This window comes from Myotis myotis, unplaced genomic scaffold (genome assembly GCF_014108235.1).
Source record: "Myotis myotis isolate mMyoMyo1 unplaced genomic scaffold, mMyoMyo1.p scaffold_m19_p_1, whole genome shotgun sequence".
Classification (NCBI taxonomy): domain Eukaryota; kingdom Metazoa; phylum Chordata; class Mammalia; order Chiroptera; family Vespertilionidae; genus Myotis; species Myotis myotis.
The window spans coordinates 202544276-202569883 of NW_023416313.1; the positions used below are offsets into that span (position 1 = coordinate 202544276).

The 25608-nt window shown below is 40.2% G+C and overlaps 1 protein-coding gene across 14 annotated transcripts in view; it reads left to right on the top strand.

Moving 5' to 3' along the window:
* PSEN1 (presenilin 1) overlaps positions 1 to 24669 on the top strand; it is a 71451-nt gene extending 46782 nt beyond the window's left edge. For 12 of the 14 annotated variants that reach the window (XM_036312127.1, XM_036312153.1, XM_036312171.1 and 9 more), the window contains 6 exons: positions 425 to 645; positions 3793 to 3891; positions 6558 to 6644; positions 10046 to 10219; positions 18701 to 18819; positions 20570 to 24669. In XM_036312127.1, the coding sequence (XP_036168020.1) occupies positions 425 to 645; positions 3793 to 3891; positions 6558 to 6644; positions 10046 to 10219; positions 18701 to 18819; positions 20570 to 20725 (856 nt within the window). In that variant the 3' untranslated portion in view covers positions 20726 to 24669. Of the gene's footprint in view, positions 1 to 424; positions 646 to 3792; positions 3892 to 6557; positions 6645 to 6747; positions 7512 to 10045; positions 10220 to 18700; positions 18820 to 20569 lie in introns of those variants that run through there. The other 2 variants (XR_004968094.1, XM_036312232.1) reach the window with 2 other exon arrangements.
* Positions 24670 to 25608: the final 939 nt, after the last annotated feature.

Below are 25608 nucleotides of genomic sequence, written 5' to 3' on the forward strand. Positions count from 1 at the left end.
ATTTCTACACTCTCTAATCCTGCCCAGAATTAAAGCCAACATTACAGGTGACTACATGAATCATTCCTCCCATCCCTTTGTTATAATTTCAGATATTTTAAGCGAGAGTTTCCCAAATTATAGAATTAGTTATTTTAGGTGGTATATGGCCTTGTTTAGTTTTTGTACTTATTTTTATAGGTATGGTCTATGCTTCTGGTTTCCCATTTATATGAATGATACAGTTTTCTATTAAAATAACTTGAGGAGAAAAGTGAATTAATTTAAAGAAAAATGTTAACATAATAGCACAGTTGATACAAGATATGCTAAAAATATGAAGGTGCGATATGAATATCTAATGATTGGGAACCATAGTTCTAAACAGTGTTTTGATGAAAATTATTATACATAAATCTTTTTATATCTCTTTCATTTTTTTCAGGGAAGTGTTTAAAACCTATAATGTTGCCGTAGACTACATTACTATTGCCCTCCTGATCTGGAATTTTGGTGTGGTGGGAATGATTGCCATTCATTGGAAAGGTCCACTGCGACTCCAGCAGGCGTATCTCATCATGATCAGTGCCCTCATGGCCCTGGTATTTATCAAGTACCTCCCAGAATGGACTGCGTGGCTCATCTTGGCTGTGATTTCAGTATATGGTAAAACCCGGGATTGACTTTTTTTTTTTTTTATCACAGAGATACCTGACCTGGTGTATTTTCTTCCTCTTCCAGTTATCTTAACTTATGAAAATGATAATGATTATATCCCACAGCCCTTCAGTAAATAATTAATTAGCTATGGCATCTTTTTCATATAAAGATTTCAATTTTTTGAGGTTAACATCTTTAAAAATATTTTATTACTGCCTCCAGTTTAACTCAGTGATACAGATTTCTGGTCAGGAGACTTAGATTCATATCCTGTCTGTGCCACTGACAGCCTTTGTGACCTTAGGAATGTGACTCAGCCTATTTGAGCCTCAGTTGCTTCATTTGGAAAATGGGAACAATGCTTCCCAGAATTTGTAAGGGTTCAGAGTATATGTTGAAAAGCACTAATAGAGTGCTTAACACATAAAATGCTCATTCTAGTTTTTAAAAATATATACTTTTATTGATTTCAGAGAGGAAAGGAGAGGGAGAGAGATAGAAACATTAATGATGAGAGAGAATCACTGATCGGCTGCCTCCTGCAATGGGGGATCAAGACCTAACCTGGGCATGTGCACTGATTGGGAATCAAATTGTGACCTCCTGGTTCATAGGTCAACACTCAAGCCCTGAGCCACACTGGCTGGGCTCACTTAATTTTTAAAATAAAAATTAGGTTATCTGCTTTTTATAAGGCACTTGGGTAGAATTATTCTTTTAAAAATAAAACTTATTTGGACAGTATGAGATTCAAATTCATAAACAACCAGTGTTACATGGGTCCTGAACAGTCAGAATGTGCCCTAGCCACGAATAACCAAAGCAGCTGTACAAGTGTGTACTCTGTGGCTATTGCCCTGCATGAAAGCCACAAAAAGAGATCCATTTTTAGAGGTCAGTATGTGGTTTCTACATTATAAGTAGGTAGTGCTTTTTTATTCCTATACAGTTGCTTATTAAAAAATGTCAAGGGACCTATATTAGGAAACCTCATAATCCCAAATTGAGTGTCGAAGAAAAAGTGTATGGAAAAAGAATTGGATTGGTTCCGTTCTCATATAAAACTATGCCTGACTTTAGGTTATCTTGCCTAAGCCACCATCCGACTGTCCCACTCGCCTGGTAGCTATGACACGCAATGACCACCAGGGAGCAGATGCTCCAACCAGTAGCTGTGATGCGCACTGACCACCAGGGGGGCAGATGCTCAATGCAGGAGCTGTGGTGACTTGGCAGCTGCGGATCTAGGGTGACGCACCCGGAAACAGAGAGGAGGGAGCCCAATTCCATTATGTGTCACCTGAGAACCTACCTCCAGCAATCCGTGACCCCTCGGGGGAGGTCCGAGAGCCAGTTTCGGCCCGATCCCTGCAGGCCAGTCCAAGGGACCCCACTGGTGCACGAATCCATGACTGGGCCTCTAGGAAAATAGAATAGTACTTGATGATTTGCAAAGTACTCATCAATTATTCTATAGCTATGATTAAGAATGTCAGTGATGTATTTCATCCAATCAGTAACTAATAAATACTTTGTAGTCAAAGATTTTACTAATATGTTCTATTCAGTGCCATTGTCAACAACCACATTTTGCTAAGAAACCTGAAGTTTATATAGGTGAAGTATTTGCCCACGCTTACCCTGTTTGATATAGAATCGGAATCCCAAGTTCAGTATTTCCCATCAACCCTTTATTTCCTTCAAATATGATACAAATAATTACCTCTACAGAGCTTTGAGTTCCTTTAAAATGCAAAACTTTTGTGTCTAATATTTAGAGCAGTGATTTCTAACCTTTTTCATCTCATGGCACACATAATAATACTAAAATTCTGAGGCACACCAAAAAATATTTAGGAACACAACAAATTTCTCTTCTTATCCAAAACAAATTGAAGTGGAAGCAGTGAGAGTAGCAATTTGTGTGTGTGTCTGTGTGTGTGTGTGTGTGTGTGTGTGTGTATTATATTATTTTTAGTAGTAGTAGTAGTAGTAGTTTACAAGACATGACCATTTGGAGGCATGAGATGTTTTACTTAAATGCATCAGAATGATTGGAATGTCACCATAAGCTATCAAGTTTTCCTTTAAAATGTAGCTCTACCTGTTTTATATTTTTAAATGTTTGAAATTATTTTCCATATTCTGAATTTTCATGATAGAAAATGTAAGAACAATTGCAGTTGTTGGAAAGAGATGGTGGTAGAATCAAGACTAATTTAGATCCCCCAAAAAAGAGAATAATTTAGGCATATTGCTTCCTCTCTCAGTTGCTATTTTTGTGAAAACAGGTATACTCTAAGACCTAAATATTTATGAAGTGCTTTTGACAAGAAAACTAAAGAAATGCTAAACTCTCTCATAGGAAAGTTTATTATTTTATTTTGTTTAAATTTACTGCCCTTTTATTTCAAGTACCCATAAGTAGTACATATACTATTTTTTAAAAGGAGAGAAGATTAATCTCTTGTCTGCTCTTCCTATTTTGAAAAGTTCAATCAAATACTCTCTATTAAATTCCCCTTAGAATAAAGCTCCTATTTGTGGCTCATAGGTATGGTTTGTTTGCAAATGGCTTGTCCCTGTTTTCCGCTTATTGGACATTGACAATTGCTCTAGAATAGTTCTGTCTTGCAATTATCTCTGCCTCTTCAAACTGGGAAGAGTTATTCCTAGAACCCAATAATGATATGTTATAAACTAACCAAATAGCGTCAGAACCAAAATAAAATTTGTACAGATCTGTAGGGTTTTGTTTAGGTTGCCCCCCATACTTGTTTACCTGCTATTTATTTCATATTCATTCAACATCTTTAAAAAAATAGTTTATTGATTTTAGAGAGAGAGGAAGGGAGAGGGAGCGAGAAACATCAATGTGATAGCCTAACATTGATCGGCTGCCTCCTGCATGTTCCCTGCTGGGGATTGAGGCAGTGACCCCAGAGTGTGTCCTGACTGGGAATTGAACCAGCAACCTTTCAGTGCATGGGAAGACACCTACCCAACTGAGCCACACTAGCCAGGGCCATTTCACATCTTTTTGTTTAAAAAAAAATTAAATATTCTCCATTGGCTAATTTCTTTCTAACACACCTACTTACAAGTTTAGCCAATACATTTTTTCAGATTTTTTTTCTATTTTTCTCTTTCTAGATTTAGTGGCTGTTTTGTGTCCAAAAGGCCCACTTCGTATGCTGGTTGAAACAGCTCAAGAAAGAAATGAAACTCTCTTTCCGGCTCTCATTTACTCCTGTAAGTATTTTGGAATGGTATTAAATTAGGAAGCAGCTTAAAGTTTATAGTTAATGACTAGGTCATTATCATGGTGCTTTGTCTCATCTTAAATGCAAGCATTTTAATGGAACTCCTGCAGATCTCTGTTTCCTTGCAAATTATTACCTTCCACTTGACATGGTAGAGAGAGAAGAAATAATTAAAGTTTTTTTAAAAAATAGGTTTTTATTGATATTAGAGAGAAAGAGAGAGAGAAACATAGATCGGCTGCCTCCTGCACTCACCCCAACCAGGTAACAAACATGCAATCTGGGCATGTGCCCGGACTGGGAATTGAACTAGAGAACTTTTGGTGCATGGGACAACGCTCAACCAACTGAGCCACACTGGCCAGGGCAAGATAGAAGTAATATTTAGAAATTGGGGACCCAGTATTCTCACTTAAAATCTTACTAGTCAAGTGTTATTGAGTACTTGTTGTAGACATATATTGCAGAGTTTATGAAAGAATTGTACTGTTCCTTCAGAATGTGCTTGCCTTTTTTTGTTTTAGAATCATCCTCTTCCTAATAATTCAGTAAATATTTATTGGGCATTGACAGTCTTTTCCCATAGAGCACTGTGGGGACAAAAAGATGATTAAGATATTTTTGCCTTCCCTCAGAGCTCGTTTGCTTACAATTTAGAGGTCTGATAAGAAAGTATACAAATAAGCATCATAAAGAAGAATGTGATCAGAGTGAGAAGAGGCATCAAGTGGAGAGAATTCAAAGGGGGGAAGTCTGGCTGGGGACACAGGGAAGGCTTCCTGGAAGAGACAGCATTTGGATTGAATCTGTTAAGGATAGGGTAGGATTGCAGCAAGCACAGAGGGAAATCAGTTCCATAAGTGGGCTTGTCACAAAGAATGGCTTGGAGGTATAAATGTGGGGCCTCTTTATCAAATTTAAAGTGTTTAATTTGACTAGAACATGGAGTACAAAATGGGGAGAACACTAGGGAGAGTTTAGAGAAGCAGATTACAGCAAGATGAACTGTAGATTTGAGTGATTGGTTTAGCTCTCTATGCTTTTCATGATCACTGGAGAACCATAAAAGGTTCTTGAGCAGAAGAATAAAGAAACAAGAAAGAAAAATATGTGATAAAAACCAGATGTGACCTACAAGCCTGAAATGTTTATTGTTTGGCCCTTTATAGGAAAAGGCAGTAGACCCCTGATTTCTGTAGTAATATTAAATGTTAAAAGAGTTTGTAGCAATATTTTCTCATTTGCATAAAGAAAGAAAATCAAACACCTGCTGCCTGTTTTGCCAAGAAGGCTACAGAAATCCAAAAGCCTGGTACATGATGGTTGCCTTCTGTTTCTCTTATTTGGTTTTGGATTAGTTGAACAGTGCATTGCCTGCCTGGCTTTTGTTGACTTTGATCAGTTAGTTGTGTTATTGTATAATGTAACTTATTTAACCTCAGAATAATAAAGTCATGAATAAATATGCCTATTAGAGAATTTTCAGCCTCTTTTTTGTGTATTTTTTTCATAAGTTATTCAAGAAACCTAAGAGTATTAGGAACAGGGGTATAATGATAAAAATTGTGATAAAAAGCCAGAGAGACACAGACGCCAAATATCTTGTTTAAAATTGCTTACTATGAATAGGTGGGGCATTTGGTTCCTGGTATAGCCCTGTATGGTACATGTCTATATGAATTTTTATATTACTGTTGGTGTATTTTCAGGTTAACTTCCCAAAAGTGGTATTCCTGGGTCGAAGGGTTAATGTGTATGTAGTTTTGCTAGATGTTACCAAATTCCCCTCCAGTAGGGTCTATGCCATTTTTTTTTTATTGTTTTATTGCTTAAAGTATTATAAAGGGTATTACATATGTCTCCTTTTTTCCCCCGCCCTTGACAATCCCCTGGCCTCCCCTACCCACCAGTGTCTTATGTCCATTCTATGCCATTTTTAGTTCCATGAAATATATGAGAAGCACCATTTTAAAGTATTGATATTATCTCTTAATTAAAATGTGACAGAGATACGGATGTATGTATCTATGTATATATATATTTTTCTTATTCTCCATATGTAACACAGGCTAGCATTATTGAAATTCCCAGAAATGACACATGATATGAAGGAAACTTATTCCATGCATTTTTAGAATTATAATAAGCATATGATACTCTTGTGAACTCTATTTTGTCCTCTAATTTAGTTCCAAGAAGTAGTTTTTACCCGTGAATTCACACTATTTTAGGAAATTCAGCTAGTCCAGCTACTGTTGCAGTGGAATCTTGCTGGCCTGAAGAGTTTTCCTTTTGGTAACTTTTCAGGGACTGTAAGTGATGATGAGCAGTTTTACTATAGCAGCTGCAGTTTTAACACTACAGCAAACATTTAATTTCAGAATTTTTTATATGCCAGAATCAAAGAGAACCTGTTGTGTTTTTTAAAATGCATTTAGTTCTGATTTTTAAGCATGCTTTAGGGGACATTAAGAAGATTGGTAGGAAGAGGTTAATGGGGAAAAAGGATGACCTAGGTAATACTTTCAACAATAAGATTAAAAGAAAATAAAAAAAGATTGGTGATTTGTGTAGAGAACTGATGGCCTGCTGTCTATTCGTGCACTTTCCTTCTGTGTTTCCAGTGCTTACCTGGACTTTTGTCTTTCTCAACAGCAACCATGGTGTGGTTGGTGAATATGGCAAAAGGAGACCCAGAAGCCCAAAGGAAGGTATCCAAAAACTCCAATTATAATGAACAAAGTAGGTAAATTTTATTTGGTAATTTCCTGGGGTTTAGGTCGTCATCTTACAGGCTAACAATTAGTTATAAAGTGGTGATTGTAACCTTTTTCTTTGGTCATAGATTCCTTTGAGAATCTCCTGAAAGCTGTGGTAATACCCAGTAAAAATACAGATAAATATTAAGGAGTCCAGATGTCCAAACCCAATAGTACAGCCAAGACACCCTAGGTTAAGAATTTCTGCCGTTGCGAACCATTAACACCAGTATGAAAGTTTCAAGTGGAGGCTGATTTTAAAAAGAACAGGTAGCCTTTCTCTCCAAACCTGTTGAAAATGAGAATCTCTTGTTTGACATGGCCAGACCAACTTAAAAGTAATTTTATTTTAGATGTGATCATGATTATACTGAGAAGATAAAACATTCTGGGAGGACATGACTTTCTGGAGGAGGCTAATGATAACCTAAGAGGGGAGATGGAAAGGCCCACGTATGGAAACTGGTGAATAGATTAAGGAGAATATAAGTTAGAAGTTAGTAGAAAGAGTTGAATAACAAAACAATATCAATAGTCAAGAAGAAAGGAAACTTTTTTTAAAGAAAAGCAAACGGGTAGGGTAGCCTCATGAGGAAGCTGAAAAACAGAAGTAGAAAAAAAGTTGGTGAGAGAATGAAAAGGACCTTCACTGAGCTGCTGTTTGTCAGGAAAGGAAGGGGTTAGGTTTTATAGAGCCAAGAAAACTGCTTTTTCAGCTTTTGGGTAACTAAGGACACTTTCAACTGGGAATTCTTATTTGGGACCCAAAGATTCCAGGTTCATTTTGCAGTGAGCAAAGTAGCAGAACAAGGTGATATTGCACCCGCAGTCGACCTGGTAGAGAAGTAGGAAATATATTGGAAATAATTGCTACAAGTTTGGTTATTATGTTAACCTGTGTTAAGCTAAAGCAAATTAAAAGATTTCTATGAGTATATATGTTTATATGTATGTGAGTATGTGTGTTTATTTGGCATATCAAGATTTTATTCTTTTGATAAATGTTGATTGAGCACCTAACTGTGCCTGATATTTTGCTAGGTACTGAGGATATAGCACTGAACGAGATACCCTGTTCTGTGGAGCTTATAGCCTATTTAGGGCAGCGGTTCTCCACCTGTGGATTGCAACCCCTTTGGCAGTCGAACGACCCTTTCACAGGGGTCGCCTAAGACCATCCTGCATATCAGATATTTACATTATGATTCATAACAGTAGCAACATTACAGTTAGGAAGTAGCAACGAAAATAATTTTATGGTTGGGTCACAACATGAGGAACTGTATTTAAAGGGGCAGAAGGTTGAGAACCACTGATTTAGGGGGACACAAACATTCAACAGATAATTCATACAGTTGTTGATAAGTTCTATAAAGGAGAAGTCTAAGTTGCTATGAAAGTTTATGTGGAAGAATTTCATTTATTCTGGAAAGTCAAGGAAAGCTTCCTTGGGGAAGTGATACTGGATGAAGAATGGAAGCGTTTTCCAGAAGAGGAAACGACCTGGGCAGGGGCCTTGAAGTGAGGAGCTGGATAAGCTGCAGAGTCCTCAGGGGAGTGCTGTTGGTATTTTGGGTGGGGCAGTTCTTGGTAGTCATGTGGGACTTCTCCCACTGCAGGATATCTGACATTCCTGGCCCCTCACCCACTAAATGCTAATCCTGACTTCCAGGTATTACAACTCAAAACTCCCCCAGCATAGTTAGTTCCAAACGCCCCCTGGGAAAACACTGGAGGAACTAGACTCACACTGGGGCAAAAGGGCTTAGGCCTCCAGGAGGGATGTCTACACAAGGAAAGAACAGAACAGAGCTGGGAGGTTACCTATGAACTCTGTTAAGAGTTTGAGGATGAATTAGTCGTAATACATAGAAAATTAGTTAAGGGAAAAAAATTAGGCAGTTTTCCAGAGAAAACAAAAAGTCAAACAGAAGAAGCAAATGTAATTAGAGTACATTCTGGTTGTAGCCAGGTATTTTAGTTGTGAATACTTTTTGCATTGTGATAGAATAAAAATTGAACTTAACATAAAATTATGATGAATTGAGAATATGGGGAGAGGTAAATTTCCATGTGTGCATGAGTATGAAAGCTATGCTTCATTTCCCTGTAGGAAGTGATTGAGTTTTAACTTAAAATAAAAACATCAAGATATAACACTATGAACATGCTATTTATAATTAATTATGAAGGTTAATACCAAAGGAAACAGCTGAGCAGTTTGAAAGTAGGAGTGAGAATTAGGAGGAGGGAAGAGACAGAAGAGGGACTGTTGTTTTATTTATAAACCTTATGCTTATATGACTTCACAAACTCCAAACCAGAGAAGATTCCATTTTGTGGTGACCTGGTTAAGAAAAAATACAAAATTCTGAGGACCCCTTCCAGAAAAAATGTATGCAAGGGAGAGGCCTGAAGTGTGCAGGCTTAATTTATTCATGGTAAATCTACCTCTGCTATGAACATTTGTCACTTTTATAAACAAAGAAAAAATATCAACTCCACTTAATGTATTATAATTATTTTTGATGTGTGGAAGGTTCTCAAGACTCGCATGTTATGCTCACAATTTTCAGACCGACAGTCATCACAAAATGAATAGCCCATAAGAATGTGTTTTCTACCCACCCCCCACCTGACTTCCCTACCTGCAGGAGTGGTCTCCTTGTATAATTTAGGCACTGAAGCCAGAGCTGAGTTTTCAGAAACGAGTGGTTAGAAAGCTTTCAGCTGCAAACATCAGAAAAACCAACTTGTTTGCTTTAAACAAGAAGAAATGTGCTCTCTCACATGACCAGAGTCCTGAGGTGTAGACATTTGTAGGGTTGGTTAATTTTGTGGCTCATCAGTGTTATCAAGGGCACAGGTTCTTTCCGTCTTCCTGCTGTGCCATCCTTAAATATAGGCTTGGTCCTTAGCCCACTGCTCCTCATGGTCACAAGATAACAAGTACAGTTCCAGGCATCATATCCAGATAAGACAACATCCAGAGGAAAAGGGGGGCAGTTAGTAAAGAGAGAAAAATTTCCCCCAAATTTCCAGCAGGCTTTGCCTCATCACACATTGACTAGTACCAAACCCACAGCCTCTGAGCTTTCATTGGGAAGAGGAATGCTGGAGTTGGATCGATCAGGATTTACCACCTGAGTCACATGAGTGAGAGGTGGAAATCCAGACACATCAGGACTGCCCTCAGGAATAAGGGGAGAAATGGCTATTGGGTAAGCAATCAGCAGGCCCTGCTACAGCCCATGTTTTGTGGTTTAGGAGCCAGCTAACCAGTTATAATGACAGTCAAGTAGTTACTGTTTCCATGTAACTTTCTTAAAGGTATTAAGAAAATTTTCTGAATATTACAGTTGTGATTTCTGCTTTTTCTTGAAGACACAGGGAGTGAGTCACAGAACCCTGTGACAGAGAGTGATGATGGTGGCTTCAGTGAAGAGTGGGAAGCCCAGCGGGACAGTCGCCTGGGACCTCATCACTCTACAACTGAGTCACGAAGTGCTGTACAGGAGATTTCCAGCAGCATCCTAGCCAGTGAGGACCCAGAGGAAAGTATGTGCATTTCTCTAATTGAAAGTCATGGATTCCTGTAGGTGCTGCAGCATCAAACCCTCCCAAAAGAAAATGAACTGAGAGCACTAGTCTACTTCTAAAGAACAGTACATCTTTTAGTGGGAAATGACAATCGGCAGTGCATATATATATATATATATATATATATATATATATATATATATCTTATTGATTTCAGAGAGAAAGGGAGAGGAAGAGTGAGATAGAAACATCAATGATGACAGAGAATCATTGATCGGCTGCCTCCTGCATGCCCCCCAATGGGGATCAAGCCCACAATCCAGGCATGTACCCTGACCTGAAATCAAACTGTGACCTCCTGGGTCATAGGTTGATGCCCAACCACTGAGCCATGCTGGCTGAGCTAGTCAGTGCTTTTCTCATAGCATCATTTGTTTATGGGTCAAATTCTGCCCCTCAGGTTTTTGAAATTGGCCTTTTACAGTCTGATTTTGGGCATTTGTTTTATAAGGTCGAAGATTTTTTTTTTAATATATATTTTATTAATTTTTTACAGAGAGGAATGGAGAGAGAGAGAGAGTTAGAAACAGCGATGAGAGAGAAACATCGATCAGCTGCCTCCCGCATACCTCCCACTGGGGATGTGCCCGCAACCAAGGTACATGCCCTTGACTGGAATCGAACCTTGGACCTTTCAGTCCGCAGGCCGACGCTCTATCCACTGAGCCAAACCGGTTTCGGCAGATCAAAGATTTTTTTGTTTTTCCAGGAAGATTTCATGGCTGCAGTATTCTTGTTACAAATATCTTATTAATATTTTTTACTTTTTGCTGTACAAAGACCAATGAGTTTGAATGTTTCAGCCTTTTACATTGTTATTCCCTTTGTTGGCAACCTCCTCCTAACTTCAGATTAATATTTTCTTTGTCCGGGACCAATATAAACTAATACTTCATCATTTTAGGATCCACTACCACACAAACACTCTGATTACATTAGTGTTTTAAACCAGACTTATGGTTACTGATAACGGTCTCTGTTTATACTAGAAATTGATTTCTAAAAAGACACATATGTCTTCCAGGACAGCCTTTTAAAAATCAACATTTAATCAGAAAACTAAACAGAGCCTTTAATTAGAAATGTAAAACATTTTTATTTTCAGTGTGAAGGCAGTTGTTCTTCTATAGAATTTCAAAGATATTCTTCCTTCAAACATCATGTGGGCAGCAGGCTCATCCCCAGTGCACTACTGTTAATCTTAAAATTATCAGAGCAATGAAAGTACCTGCTGTTTCCAGGAGAGGGGAGTTGACTCATGGAGGTTCTTTTCTATTTACCTCAAGGAAGGAGAGAAGGGTTTTGTTATTTTTTCAAGGAAGAGATTTTAGTAGTATAAAGGTAAAGTAAGTTTCAGGCAGTTTTTAATATGTTTATATTTATTGAAAAGATAATAGGAAATAGTCATTATGCTATTATATTTAAGCTAGGCACATATGCTGCTGGAGGTCAAATAGAGAAATCTTACAATTAAAGTGAACAGTCACCATCATTGTCTTTACTATGTCTTGTGTTTGGTAGACCATCAGATGCCCCTTTTAATATTAAAAGAATACCATAATTACTTAAAATTATTTTTCAGAGTTGGCAAAAACAAAACAAAAAAACAACAGAAGGCTTAGATTGCCATTATTAGCAAATGTAGAAAAATGCTAGCAGCCAATTTTAGCATATTTGGCAATAGCATACAATTAATTCATTATGTCTAACTTCAGCATTTTCCAGGGCTGCGATTTTAGTTGTTTAGCCATGTCTTATTTTGACTGAATAAATAAAAGTGAGCTGTTTAAAGAAAACAAATTCCCAGCAACTGATTTTTCATAGGTTTTATATACTGATTCAGTTTCTTCTGGTTATAGGTCAATAAAATTTGTCCTTTTGGTAAGTGCTAAAGAAAAAAATTGATGGTTACTTCTTTGTTTTCTTTCTCTATTTTATTTTATTTTAAATATATTTTTATTACTGATTTCAGAGAGGAAAGGAGAGGGAGAGAGAGTTAGAAACATCAATGGTGAGAAAGAACCTCTTGCACACTGCACACTAGCGATTGAGCCCGTAACCTGGACATGTGCTCTGACCAGGAATCGAACCGTGACCTCCTAGTTCGTAGGTCGATGCTCAACCCCTGAACCACACCAGCCAGGCTTCTTTCTCTATTTTAATTTTGCTAATAAAATATACCTATAGTTATCTCTTCATTAAAATGAATTCTGTGAAGTATTACTATAGCATTTATCATAATATTGCTATTATTTACACAAGACTTTAAGTGAAAAAAATGTCAGGCCATAATTTTAAGCTTAATTCAATACATGATTTTTTTTTAAGCTATGTTGACATAGAATTCACTTACTATAACAATTCATGCATAAAACCCACACTTCTTAGGTGCCATCTCTCCATCCCCCCATTTAAAGTATACAGTGCATTGGTTTTTACTGTAATCAGAGTTAGGCAGTCATCACCACATGTGAATTCTAGAACATTTTCATCACCTCAGAAAGAAACCTTTACCCATTCATTAGCCTCCACACCCCTCAACACCAACCGGTGTGTACTGTCTATGTTTTCCTGTTCTGGACATTTATTAAAATGTGGTCCTTTGTACTGGTTTCTTTCACTTAGCGTAATGTTTTAAGACTCATCTATGTTATAGCATATATCGTACTGCATTTTTATAGCAAATACAATTCCATTGTATGGATATGCCACAACTGTTACCCATTTTCCAGTTAATGGACATCTGGGTTATTTCTGTTTTTGGCTTTTATGCAAACTGTTGCTATGAACATTCATGTAAATGTATTTGTGTGTACTATATACGTTTTTATTTCTCTTGGGTATTTACCTAGCAGCGGAATTGCTGGGTCAATCTGGTACCTCTGTGTTTAATCTTTTGAGGAACTGCCAGACCATTTTCCAAGCAACTATACTATTTTACAATCCCACCAGCAATATGTGAATGTTCTAATTTTTTCACATCCTCACCAACACTTGTTTTTGTCTATCTTTTTTATTATAATCATTCCATAAAGTGGTTATGGTTTTGATTAGCATTTCCCTGATGGCTAATGATGTTGAGTATCTTTTCGTGTGTTATTGGTTATTTGTGTTTTCTTTGGAGAACTGTCTAGTCAAATTTTCCCCATTTTTTATATATTTTTTCAAATTATTGAGTTATAGTGGTTCTTTATATATTCTAGATACAAGTTCCTTATCAGATAAATGCTAATTCCTCCCCTCCCCCTGGATTATTATTATTTTTTAAAATCTTTTTATTTATTTCAGAGAGAAAGGGAGAGGGAAAGAAACATCAATGATGAGAGAGAATCACTGATTGGCTGCCTCCTACATGCCCCCACTGGGGATCAAGCCCGCAAACTGGGTACGTGCCCTTGATTGGAATCGAACCTGGGACCCTTCAGTCCACAGGCCAATGCTCTATCCATTGAGCAAAACCAGCCAGGGCTTGTATTATTTTTAAAAAGTTTTTCTGTAGCATTCTTTTTCTGAAAAACTAAGTTTCTTTTATAGTTTCTTATAGTGTTTACTATTTGTAATCAAAATTCTTTGTAAGGCTACCATTTGTTTAGTGTGTTGCAAGAACTTTTCCTATATTATTTTTAACTCTGAAAATAACAATGAAATAGCTTTATAATCTCTATTTTATACCTGAGAAATTTGAGGATTGAAGAAGTTAATCACTTGCCTTGGATCACACAAGTACTTAAATACTAAATAGTAGAGCTGCACCCCTGTAATGATGGGTGTGTATTCACCCTGGGAAGTCTAGCTTGCCCTGTCATTCATAGCATCGAATGTCATGGGTCAGATGTTTATCTTTTCCACTAAGAAGACTTCATTCTGGTGTCCATGATTTAAGAGCACTGGTTTTTCTCAGGAAGATCTTACTAGTCATCACTCCACTTCCTTCTCACCCACATGTGGAACAGACTGTACTTCTCAGGACCCTCAGCCCCTATCTTCTGGAAATGGGTTCTGTAACCGAGGCATCAAGGAAATTCTGACATGCTATAACATAGATGAGCATTGAGGACATTATGCTAAGTGAAATAATCCTGTAAAAAAAACCACAAATGCTATATGATTTCACTTATATGAAGTACCTGGAGTAGTCCAACTTAGAAAGTAGAAAGATGATTGCCAGGCGACTGGAGGGAGAGAGGAAGGAGTTACTATTTAGTGGGTACAGAGTTTCAGTTTTACATGCTGAAAAGAGCTCTGTGGATGGCTGGTGGTGATGGTAGTACAGCAGTGTGAATGTATGTAATGCCACTGAACTGTGTTTTACCACAATTAAATTTTTTTTTAAACATGAAGAAAAGGAAAAGAAGCCACAGAAAAGAAAATATTGCAAATCATACTGCAAGTCCTGTTAAAGAACTTGTATTTATAATATATAAAGAATGCGAGAAACCCAATGGCGGCATAGGTAAACACCTGAAATTGCTGCCTTGCACAACCACTTCAGAAATACAACTAAAAGACAAAACGGACATCATCCAGAACCACAGGAAGGCTGGCTGAGTGGAAATTCTACAACTAGAAGGAAAGAGAAAAGCACACTGAGACTCAGAGGAGGTGCGGAAGTAAAGTGCAGAGGTACAGAGGCCCACACGGAAAGGGCTGGCAACTGAGGACGCGGTTGTCTTTTTCAATCAGGAGGGAGGCACAAGCTACCAACGGCCCTGACTCCAGTTCCGGGTGAGTCTCTGGGGACCCAGACTCATACGGGGAGAAACTGGACTGTCTGGCAGAGGGTGGAACTCAAGGGTGGCTTTCTCTCAGAGGTGCTTGCAGCGATTACCACGGGACACTGAGACCCGGGGCCTCTTACGGAAGGACTGAGGATCAGCCATAGCTGTTTGCTCCGCCCTGTTGATCCCCTGAGACCCCACCCCACCCAAGCTGTGCCCAGAGGCCTTTGCATATAAATGCCCTGGCCCTTTGCAATCTAAAATTACCTAGCAAACTGCAGCTGGGTCAGAGAGACCCAGAACATCCAAAAGAAGGCCCAAGGCCCCACAGCAGCTTGCATTGCTTCACAGCTGGGCCTCATCTGGGCACCTCCAAATCCCAAATGAAGAAGAGGAATCTTCAGATCTCTCCATAGCTCCTGTTGGGTAGCCTCAGGCAGAGGCTAAATTAGCAACTCGTTAGAGATCCAAGTGCCAGTGTACCCAGTGGTCAGAGTGGGACCATCCAGATTACAACTCCTCAGATCCATAAGGGACACACTCAGGGGGCAGACTCAGTGAGCACCAAAGCCCCACTGAAGCAAGTCTTGCCCCATAAGGGTGTCTCCAGCACAGAAGTTCTCCCACCATAGACACATCTGATTCTCACAGCCAATTGGCCTGGAGGTCAATTCCTCCCAGTGATACCAACTACAGTCAAGGCTTAACTACAACAAGACTGTGCATACAGCCCACAAAGGGGTGCGCCAAGAGTGTCCACCTCAGGTAATTAGGGAGGCTGAGCCCCTGGGCCTTATAGGACACCTAGCACACAAAGCCACTCTATCAACACAGGAAAGCAGCCAAAATGCGGAGACAAAGAAACAGGTCACAAATGACAGAAATGGAGGAAAGCAAACTACTGGATTTAGAGTTCAAAACCACGGTTATAAGGTTTTTCAAGAATTTTCTAGAAACCACCGATAAATTTAGTAAGACCCTCAGTAAGTCTAGTGAGGCCCTCGAGGATATGAAAAAGGACCAACTAGAAATTAAGCATACACTGACTGAAATAAAGGATATTATACAGAGATCCAACAGCAGACTAGAGGATTGCACGAATCAAGTCAAAGATTGGAAGTACGAAGAAGTAAAAAATACCCAACTAGAAAAGCAAAATGAAAAAAGAATCCAAAAATATGAAGATAGTGTAAGGAGCCTCTGGGACAACTTCAAGCGTACCAACATCCGAATTATGGGGGTGCCAGAAGAAGAGAGAGGACAAGATATTGAAAACCTATTTGAAGAAATAATGACAGAAAACTTCCCCCTACCTGGTGAAAGAAATAGACTTACAAGTCCAGAAAGCGCAGAGAACCCCAAACAAAAGGAATCCAAAGAGGACCACACCAAGACACATCATAATTAAAATGCCAAGAGCAAAAGACAAAGAGAGAATCTTAAAAGCAGCAAGAGAAAGAAACTCAGTTACCTACAAGGGAATACTGATACGACTGTCAGCTGATTTCTCAACAGAAACTTTGCAGGCCAGAAGGGAGTGGCAAGAAATATTCAAAGTGATGAATGCCAAGAACCTACAACCAAGATTACTTTACCCAGCAAAGCTATCATTCAGAACTGAAGGTCAGATAAAGAGCTTCACGGATAAGAAAAAGCTAAAGGAGTTCATCACCACCAAACCAGTATTATATGAAATGCTGAAAGGTATCCTTTAAGAAGAGGAAGAAGAAGAAGAAAAAGGTAAAGATACAAATTATGAACAACAAATACATATCTATCAACAAGTGAATCTAAAAAATCAAGTGAATAAAAAATCTGATGAACAGAATAAACTGGTGAATATAATAGAATCAGGGGCATAGAAAGGGAGTGGACTGATAATTCTCGGGGGGAAAGGGGTGTGAGGGTGCAGGAGGAGACTGGACAGAAATCGTACACCTATGGATGAGGACAGTGGGAGGGGGGTAAGGGCAGAGGGTGGGGTGGGAACCGGATGGAGGGGAGCTATGGGGGGAAAAAAGAGGAACAACTGTAATAATCTAAACAATAAAGATTTTTTAAAAAAGAATATATAAAGAATGCTTACAACTCCATCATAGGAAGATAATCCAGTAAAAAGAAGGAAATGCTTTGAATAGACATTTCACCAAAGGAGGAATATAATGGCTAATAAACACACGAAAAGCTACTCAACGTAAGAATGGCTTGACTAAAAAATAAAAATCAGTAATACTAAGTGTTGGTGAGCATCTGAGGAAACTGAAACCCTCTTGCATTGCTCGTGGTACAAAGCCAGTATGAAAAGGAATTTGGCATTTTCTTAAAAAGCTACACATAAACTCACCATATAACCTAGCAATTCCACCTCTAGGGATTGACTCCATGGAAGTGAAAACAGTGTGTCCACACAAAAATATGTATGTACAGTAGTGTTCGTGGCAGCATTATTCATAATAGTCCGAAACTGAAAACAATCCCAATGCCCATCACCTGGTAAATGGATAAACAAACTTACAGTATATTCATACAACGGGGAAGTATTCATCAGTAAAAAGGAACAAACTGCAGACGTGAAGCAGCATGGGTAAACCTCAAAAACGGTAAGTGAAAGAAGCCAATCACAAAAGACTTCAGAATGTCTGAGTCCATTTCTGTGAACTGTCTAGAAAAGGAAGATTTACAGAGAGAGCAGGTCAGTGGTTGCTTAAGGCCTGCGTAGGAGTGGGGATTAACTAAATGGGCACAAGGTTTTTTATAAGGGTGTTGGAAATGTGGGAATTGTGGAAATGGTTACACAATTCTAAATTTTTTATAATCATTGAATTCTACACTTACACAAATAGGTGAGTTTTTTTAAATAAATTGTACCTCAATAAAGTTGTTTTTAAAGGGAGGATGCTACTTTTCTCATAGAGGTTCTTGTGAGGATTTATTAGAACAAGTGCCAGGTATAAACTAGGCGTTCAAGAGATGACAATTAGTTATTGTTATTATTTTTGATATGTAACAGCAGTATCTGGTTAAGAAACCAGAGTCGGCCACATAGAAGCTGAAAATCCTATTGTTAAAAAGAAAGAAATAACGAAAGAAAGAGAAAGAAAGAGAAAAAGAAAGAAAAAATACCTAGCTCAGTGATGGCGAACCTATGACACGCGAACTCATTTTTTTGATTGATTTTTCTTTGTTAAATGGCATTTAAATATATATAAAATAAATATCAAAAATATAAATGTTTGCCGAAGCCGGTTTGACTCAGTGGATGGAGCGTCGGCCTGCGGACTGAAAGGTCCCAGGTTCGATTCCGGTCAAGGGCATGTACCTGGGTTGCGGGCATATCCCCAGTGGGAGATGTGCAGGAGGCAGCTGATCGTTGTTTCTCTCTCATCGATGTTTCTGGCTCTCTATCTCTCTCCCTTCCTCTCTGTGAAAAATCAATAAAATATATTTTAAAAATATATATATAAATGTTTGTTTTACTATGGTTGCAAATATAAAAAAAATTCTATATGTGACACGGCACCAGAGTTAAGTTAGGGTTTTTCAAAATGCTGACCCGCCGAGCTCAAAAGGTTCGCCATCACTGACCTAGCTCAAGCCTAATTGTGTATGATATCATTTACTGACTTCTCATTCAGGGCGGGTTAGAGCAGTGACATTTTTGAATTGTGAAATCATAGCAAAGAGTGACAAACTTTTTATATTTGTAATCTTTCCTTTTCAGGGGGAGTAAAGCTCGGATTAGGAGATTTCATTTTCTACAGTGTTCTGGTCGGAAAAGCTTCCGCCACAGCCAGTGGAGACTGGAACACAACCATAGCCTGTTTTGTAGCCATATTAATTGTAAGTATACACTCATAAAAACATGTCAGCACACCTCATCTCAGCTCTGATTCAGGCAGTCCCATTTTAACCCCAGCTGGGCTGAGTGTTCCAATCACCTGGGAGCTTTTCAAAAACAAATAATTAGACCTCACCTGAGTAGTTCTCCACTGGGCCACACATTAAAATCACCTGAGACCTTTTAAAACTGTGTCCCCATCCTGAGATATTCTTATTTAATTTGTTTCAATTGTGTATCTTATTTTTAAAGTTCCCCAGGAAATTCTGTAAGTACTTCTGATTAGGAACCACTGCTTCAGGCAGCATAGCCATGTTGGAAATTAGCTGTGTCTTTAAAGGGGTGAGTAGATCCTCACTTAGTGCCTGAGTTTGGTGGTGGTTTTTGCATTTGATCCACAACCTGCAGGGTACAGAGTTCCTTTGGGCAGCAGGTATGAGGCGAGAAAAGTTAACCCAATGCATGATCTCCTGTAGATCTTGCGCATAGAGCCACAACATGAATCCGGAAGCTTTCAGAACTATGATTTAAGCAAATAACTCAGAAGATATTTCTTACTGCCCTTTTTTATTTTTTTACTAAAGATGTTCTCTTTGATGTTTCATATGCGAGTGAAGTTACATGACAGCCTTTATATTGCATTTATTTTGTGATTTATAGTGATAATCTAACCAGTTAGAATTTTCTTGTATTTTATTTCTCTTTTGAGGTTAATTTTCTGGATGTGTTGTATCTTTTAAGAAGAAAAGTATTCTGGATAAACCTGAAATGATGCTTAGCTTCCAGAATTTATAGTTAGTGTCTCAATAACTAGAGTAAAAATGGACTATATTATAGGGCTGTTCTGTTTCCAAGAGAGCAGCAATATAATTTTCATAAACTTAAAAAAAACAAAACTCCTCACCCGAGGATATGTTTACCGATTTTAGAGAGACAGGGAGGGAGGGAGAGAGAAAGAGAAACATCAATTGGTTGCCTTCCCCATGGTCCCTGACCAGGGATCAAACCTGCAACCTAGATATGTGCCCTGACCGGGAATCGAACCCACAACCAACCAAACCACCTGGCTGGGGCACTTTTATAAACTTTTATCGGCATACTCTGTGTACTTCTTTGCCTCCCTCCCCTCCCTCACTTCCACGCCCAGCATAAAAAATGCTTTTCAAGTCTGGGATTTTATTTTATTTTTTTAAATATATTTTATTGATTTTTTACAGAGAGGAAGGGAGAGAGATAGTTAGAAACATCAATGAGAGAGAAACATTGATCAGCTGCCTCCTGCATACCCTCTACTGGGGATGTGCCCAAAACCAAGGTGTACGTGCCCTTGGCTGGAATCGAACCTGGGACCATTCAGTCCGCAGGCCGACGTTCTATCCACTGAGCCAAACCGGCTAGGGCAATTCTGGGATTTTAGGCAGCTAAACTTAACTGAGAGTAGCCAACTTAATATTTTAGATAGAATTTTTGGTATTACTTAAATTTTTTCAAGAATAGTTTACTTATTTTCAGGTTCTATTCCTTACCTAGAATTAGGGAATGAAGAATCAAGAATGTGTGCATCATGAATTCTGTGTTACAGAGGAAAAAAAAGTTGTTTCCGGGTTTAATGGGAACATTTGTTCTAAAATTTAACCTCAGAGGATTGTATTCAATTAACTAAATTAAATGCAAGACTTGTGATTGAGTTGTTTTGCACGAAATACTTTCAAAATGATGTCTGGTTTGTGTCTTGGCCCCTCTCCCCCGCAGGGTTTGTGCCTTACATTATTACTCCTCGCCATTTTCAAGAAAGCATTGCCAGCTCTTCCGATCTCCATCACCTTTGGGCTTGTTTTCTACTTTGCCACAGATTATCTTGTGCAGCCCTTTATGGACCAGTTAGCATTCCATCAATTTTATATTTAGCAGATTTGTGATGAGACTTCCATGGATTTTTCTCCTTTGACTATAATAAAATCTGGGAAGAACAACAGTGATTTTCCTGTGTCTACATCTAACAAAGTCACAATTCCCAGCTGGACTTTTTGTAGCTTCCTTCCACGTCTTCCTGACCACCTGCACTATTGGCCATTGGAAGGAGGTGTCTACAGAAAATGGTTTTGAACATACATCATTGTGGTGGACAGAGTCCCTTGGAAAAAACTACCAGATTTTAGGGACAAGGACAAAGAAAAACGATGGGCCAAAAAGTTGCTGTGCTCCCACCAGCAGCTTCAGAGGTGGATTCTACCAGCACTGCAGACTCTCAGGGCTGCCATCAGCACGGTGTTAAATGGAGTGGTTAAACCAAACAGGACTCATCATCGTAAACGTGTGTAAACCTAATCAGTCTGTATGGAACTCTAAACCTTTTCAGGAGGTACTGTGAGGAAAGCAGGTACCAGCAGCAAAATGGGAAGGTGAAAAGGGGTTCAAACTTTCACTCTCAAACTTTTTTTGCTGCAAACTTATCATTTTTTAAATAAGACTTTTTTTTCACCTTGGGTCAAGTCAGATGTGTAAGTTGATTTTGACGATTTTCGTTCTCAAGCACTGAAACTCATTACCATCTATGGTTGCCATTTCCTCCCAAGGCCAGTATGAATTTATTTGAGGTTGCTTTATCTCAAAAGTGTTAACCTCAGGTTCCAAGTTCAGTAATTTCTGGAAATAATGGAACTATAACAAAGATTCTCCATCACCCTTAGGAAATTCTGGTTTTGCCCCCAAATTCCTAATTTTTAGACAGACTTGTAGGTTTGCTTGCCCTCGATGCCTTCTTTGTGCCCCGTCTCTCCCTTCACTCCCCCCATGCACGGTTCTTTCAGAAGACAGCTCTGTTGTGGAAGCAGACGATCCGTTATCTAGGATTTCCTTTGTGTGGTGCACAGAATGTGTTGTGAATCAGTGCTATCAGCCTCGCTATCATAATTTCTCAGTAGCAAATACAGTGTGTGCCCAAAGACAGTCGCATTAAAGAAGAGGAAATGGCTGGTGAAGCACTTTCTGTCCTGGTTTTCTTTTTTTAGTACAACCAAGTGTCTCTGACAGTAGGTCAGAGTTCAGACCGATAGCCAGGAGCTGGTGGTTTAGAAAGGCAGGAATCAGGTGTGTCTGTGCCAAGCAGGAGATGAGGAACCCATTATTGCCTGTGGTGAGCCGGCGGAGAGCCAGGTGCCGACAGAAGAAAGAGGGGCCTCCACAGCCCGTGGCACCAGATGAGCTCATGTCCTGTGGGCAGATAAGGAGGCCCAAGTGACTCCTCCAGAACCTCTCAGTGGGCGCTTGGTGGTTTCCCTTCTGCCTTGCCTTTCGTCTCCGTGTACCTTTGTGTGAACTGGGCCGTGGGGTCAGGCCCAGGCCGTTCAGCTGGGCACGCACATAAAGCCAGTGCCTGTGGGCATACGGCACCTCTAAGCGAGGCTTTGCCAGGGCACAACCCTTCTGTTGCCACAGGCCGCCCTGGGCCAGTGACCAGACCCTAAGCGTCTGTGAGGAACGTAGTCTCCATCTGGCGGGTGAGAGACCCGCGCTTCCTTGTCCTGCTGCCGCTTTCTCCCAGCCTGTCGTACAGCCGGGGCTGGGCTGCTCCTCCCGGAGGGTAGGAGGGTAGGATGTTTGCTTCCTGCCGTGGGCTATCTCCCAGAAACGGCCTCGAGGAGCAGCGTGCTGGGACTGACCTGAGTGCAATGAAAACTGGCTCGTATTAGGCGGTTGAGAACTGGGGGAAAACAGCCGTGCAAAGAAAGCCAGGCTGAGAGGAGTAGGTGCTCTCCCGTCTGTTTTTGTTTGTTTGCCCCTTTTTTCCAAGATTCTCTTTTTCTCCTCAGACAAGTGGCAGTGTCGTGGGTACTCCAGAAAGACACACCTTTCAACAGCTGCCGCAGAGCCCCCTGAGCACCAATCTGATCTGAAGCCGCCTTGAGGGAACCCTAATCTGGAGAAATTTATCTGTGCGAGGGTCCTCCTCTCAGAAGGGGGTGTGTGCATGTGCGTGTGTTTAGATCCTATTACTGTCCCGGGTAGAAAGATTGCAATAAATCTGTCACTTTCTACAAGATGGAACCACATCTCAGCACAGAGAGAGCACATCGTCTTCTTTAAATCACCAATCTCAGACACAGAACTTTGTTTCCAAATCTTTTTAGAATCAATTCAGTCATTCCTGAAATTTCAAAATGCTAGTCTTCCACCGGGAAATATCGATGGTCACTGAAGAGAACAGTAGCAAGTCCACTCAACCGGGGGTGGCCACGGGGCCTGGCCACACAAATGAGAAAGCCTGGCCAGCCGGGCCAGCCCACTCAATGAAAGGAAGGAAAACAGTAGGAAAAAGTGGCTGCTAACGTCTGGGTCTGGCCGGCAGAATGAAGGTTTTGTGTACGGCATGGCGCTACAGACCAGCCTGTGGAAGTACCAACCACATTTGGAAGATTTTTAGTTTTTTCAAAGAGGAAGGGCTGGCTTTCCTCTGTTTGATTCTTGGTAGGTTAGGGTGTCGTCTAGGGTCACAGCTCTCCCTGTGAATGACTAAATTTCTTGATGAGAAAAAAAATAGAAGCTTTCTGAGCAACTTCAAACATTCATAAGTGAGCAAATTACTGATTTCTCTATGGAAGCAACGGTCGTCTTGTTCATAATTTGTAGAATGTGAGGCAGAAGTTCAGCTACCTCCAGGGCCAGGCGTCTCGAGGAAGCCTCTGACCCTGTGCCCGGTGCCCAGCCTCGCATGTTCCCCACTTGTGATCTAGCCCTGGGGGAAAAAGTTCCGACACGACTGTGAAAAGATTTGTTCAATCTCTTCCGTGGCGCTGGAGTCTAAAGACGCAACAGTGAGTAAGCTCCGTCTTCAGGTGGTTGAGCGTCCACCCATGAACCAGGAGGTCACAGTTTAGTTTGATCCCCAGGAGAGGCTGTGCAGGAGGCAGCCAGTCAATTCCCTCTCCCTCTCTGAAATCAATAAAAAACTTTTTTTTAAAAAAAAAGACCTATCAGAATGAAGCTGTAGTCTCTTGTTTTCTGGCATATGCCATCTTTAACGGCTCTAAAATATCGGGTACTGGTCATTAACGCCTTTCACGGTTACTGTTGTTGAGCCCTTACAATATTGATGTTACGAAGGGGACATGATTTAGGAAGAGACTTGAAAACTGGACATTTGGTTTTGCTCTGGGAAGAAACAGTATCACCATCATAAGTGTGAGCCCAGAAGTGATCTTGTGATTTCTCTGGTTTTTAAAATCCCCAAAACACAGAAGATGGAAAACTATTTCAGCTTTCACAGCCCTCGTTGAAACTGCCGAGCAGAGCGTACCAGCAAGGCTGCCAGCGTGCTCGCGTCCCAAGTCATCTGAAGGCACCCGGTCTCCCCTCCGCTAGGAAACACCACAGATGTGTGTATTAAAAATCAGCCTGGAGCTGAAATGAACCCCTTTCCCAGGGCCTCCGGCAGCTGCAACATCGCCCCGAGGAAGTAACTGGGTCCCCCAGGGCCCTGGAGTGTGGTGTTAGCACTTCAGTCTGATCTTCGTAGCAGGGAGGATTTGCCAGAAAGCAGTTTTCCTTTTAAAATAAATAATTGTTGCAACAGGGCAGCTTCAAACTCAACTGTCTGGAGGGGCAAGTCCAGCCCTGTTCTGTTTCCTGTGTGATTGGCGGGGCTGGGATGCGGGTTCAGCGGATCATTTACTCCCACGTGTTCACAGTCTGGCTTTTGCTCCTGCAGACACTGCCTTGTACGTGATTCAGACAGACTGTGGATGCATCTTTTTAAAATTCCTTTCAAGTTCTTGGTAAGAGAGATGGTTATTTTGATAGATGGTTGCAGATTTTCCTGTGTTTGTCAGAGGAATAAAGGCTGCATGGATCCAGTTGTGTGAGTTTTCTTACATGAAAGTAGTATAATGTGTGAGAGGCACTCGGCGATGATCAGGAAACAGTTTGAAATGCACAGGCATTGTTTCTGTCCTCCCCGCGGAGCACAGTGGGGCGGGTAGTAGCAGGCCGCACCTCTGAAGGTGCAGTGTTGAGCCTATGAGAAGTCTCAACATAATTATTCTTAATACTTAGTTTCTGAAAAAATATTTTAAAAAATAATGTTTAACTCAAATTCATGTAAAAACTGTCCAAACAAGAACTTGCAGGACACGCTTGTGGTGGCGGTACAATGCAATTACTTCATGTGCCAGAGGGTTATCTTTTAAAAACCGTTGAGCAGGTCTTATCAGCAGAAAATACCAACATGAACTTTGGTTGGCCTGGTAGAGCATCGATGGTTATCACCATCCCCAAACTCCACCAAACCTCTTGTTTCTAAACAGTGAATAGCACCCAGAATGTTGGGATTTACTGATCAGAACTATGTTTGTGGCAGAAGAAACCAAAGCCGACCTTTGCCTTTGGAAGGAGGGTTTACAAGATGAATGTGTCCCTGGCGGCAGTGGCTAAGGGCATCAAGAAACAGGAAAGGCGCCCATGTCCTCCGGAATCAGAGGTGTCATTGCTTTTATGAGTCTTGTAGGCAGTGTCACTCGGGTCCCACAGAGGCTTGACGGCTTGTCATCGCTGGGCGAGGTTTCTGATTTCTGGGGCCTGGCCTTGGCGCTCTCGGTGAGAGTGAAGAATGCCCTGGAGCAGGGTTGAGGGGCGAGAGTAGTGGGGCCGGGTTTTCTGCATCACTAGGTAAGTACCACCGTTTTGTGTAGCCCAACTATTTTCTCTGGGGCAGGGATAGGATCTTGGTTAAAGGTGAAATGGCACCGTACTTGAGAATAAGCCACACAATGTTCACTCATTGAATTTTTTAAAAA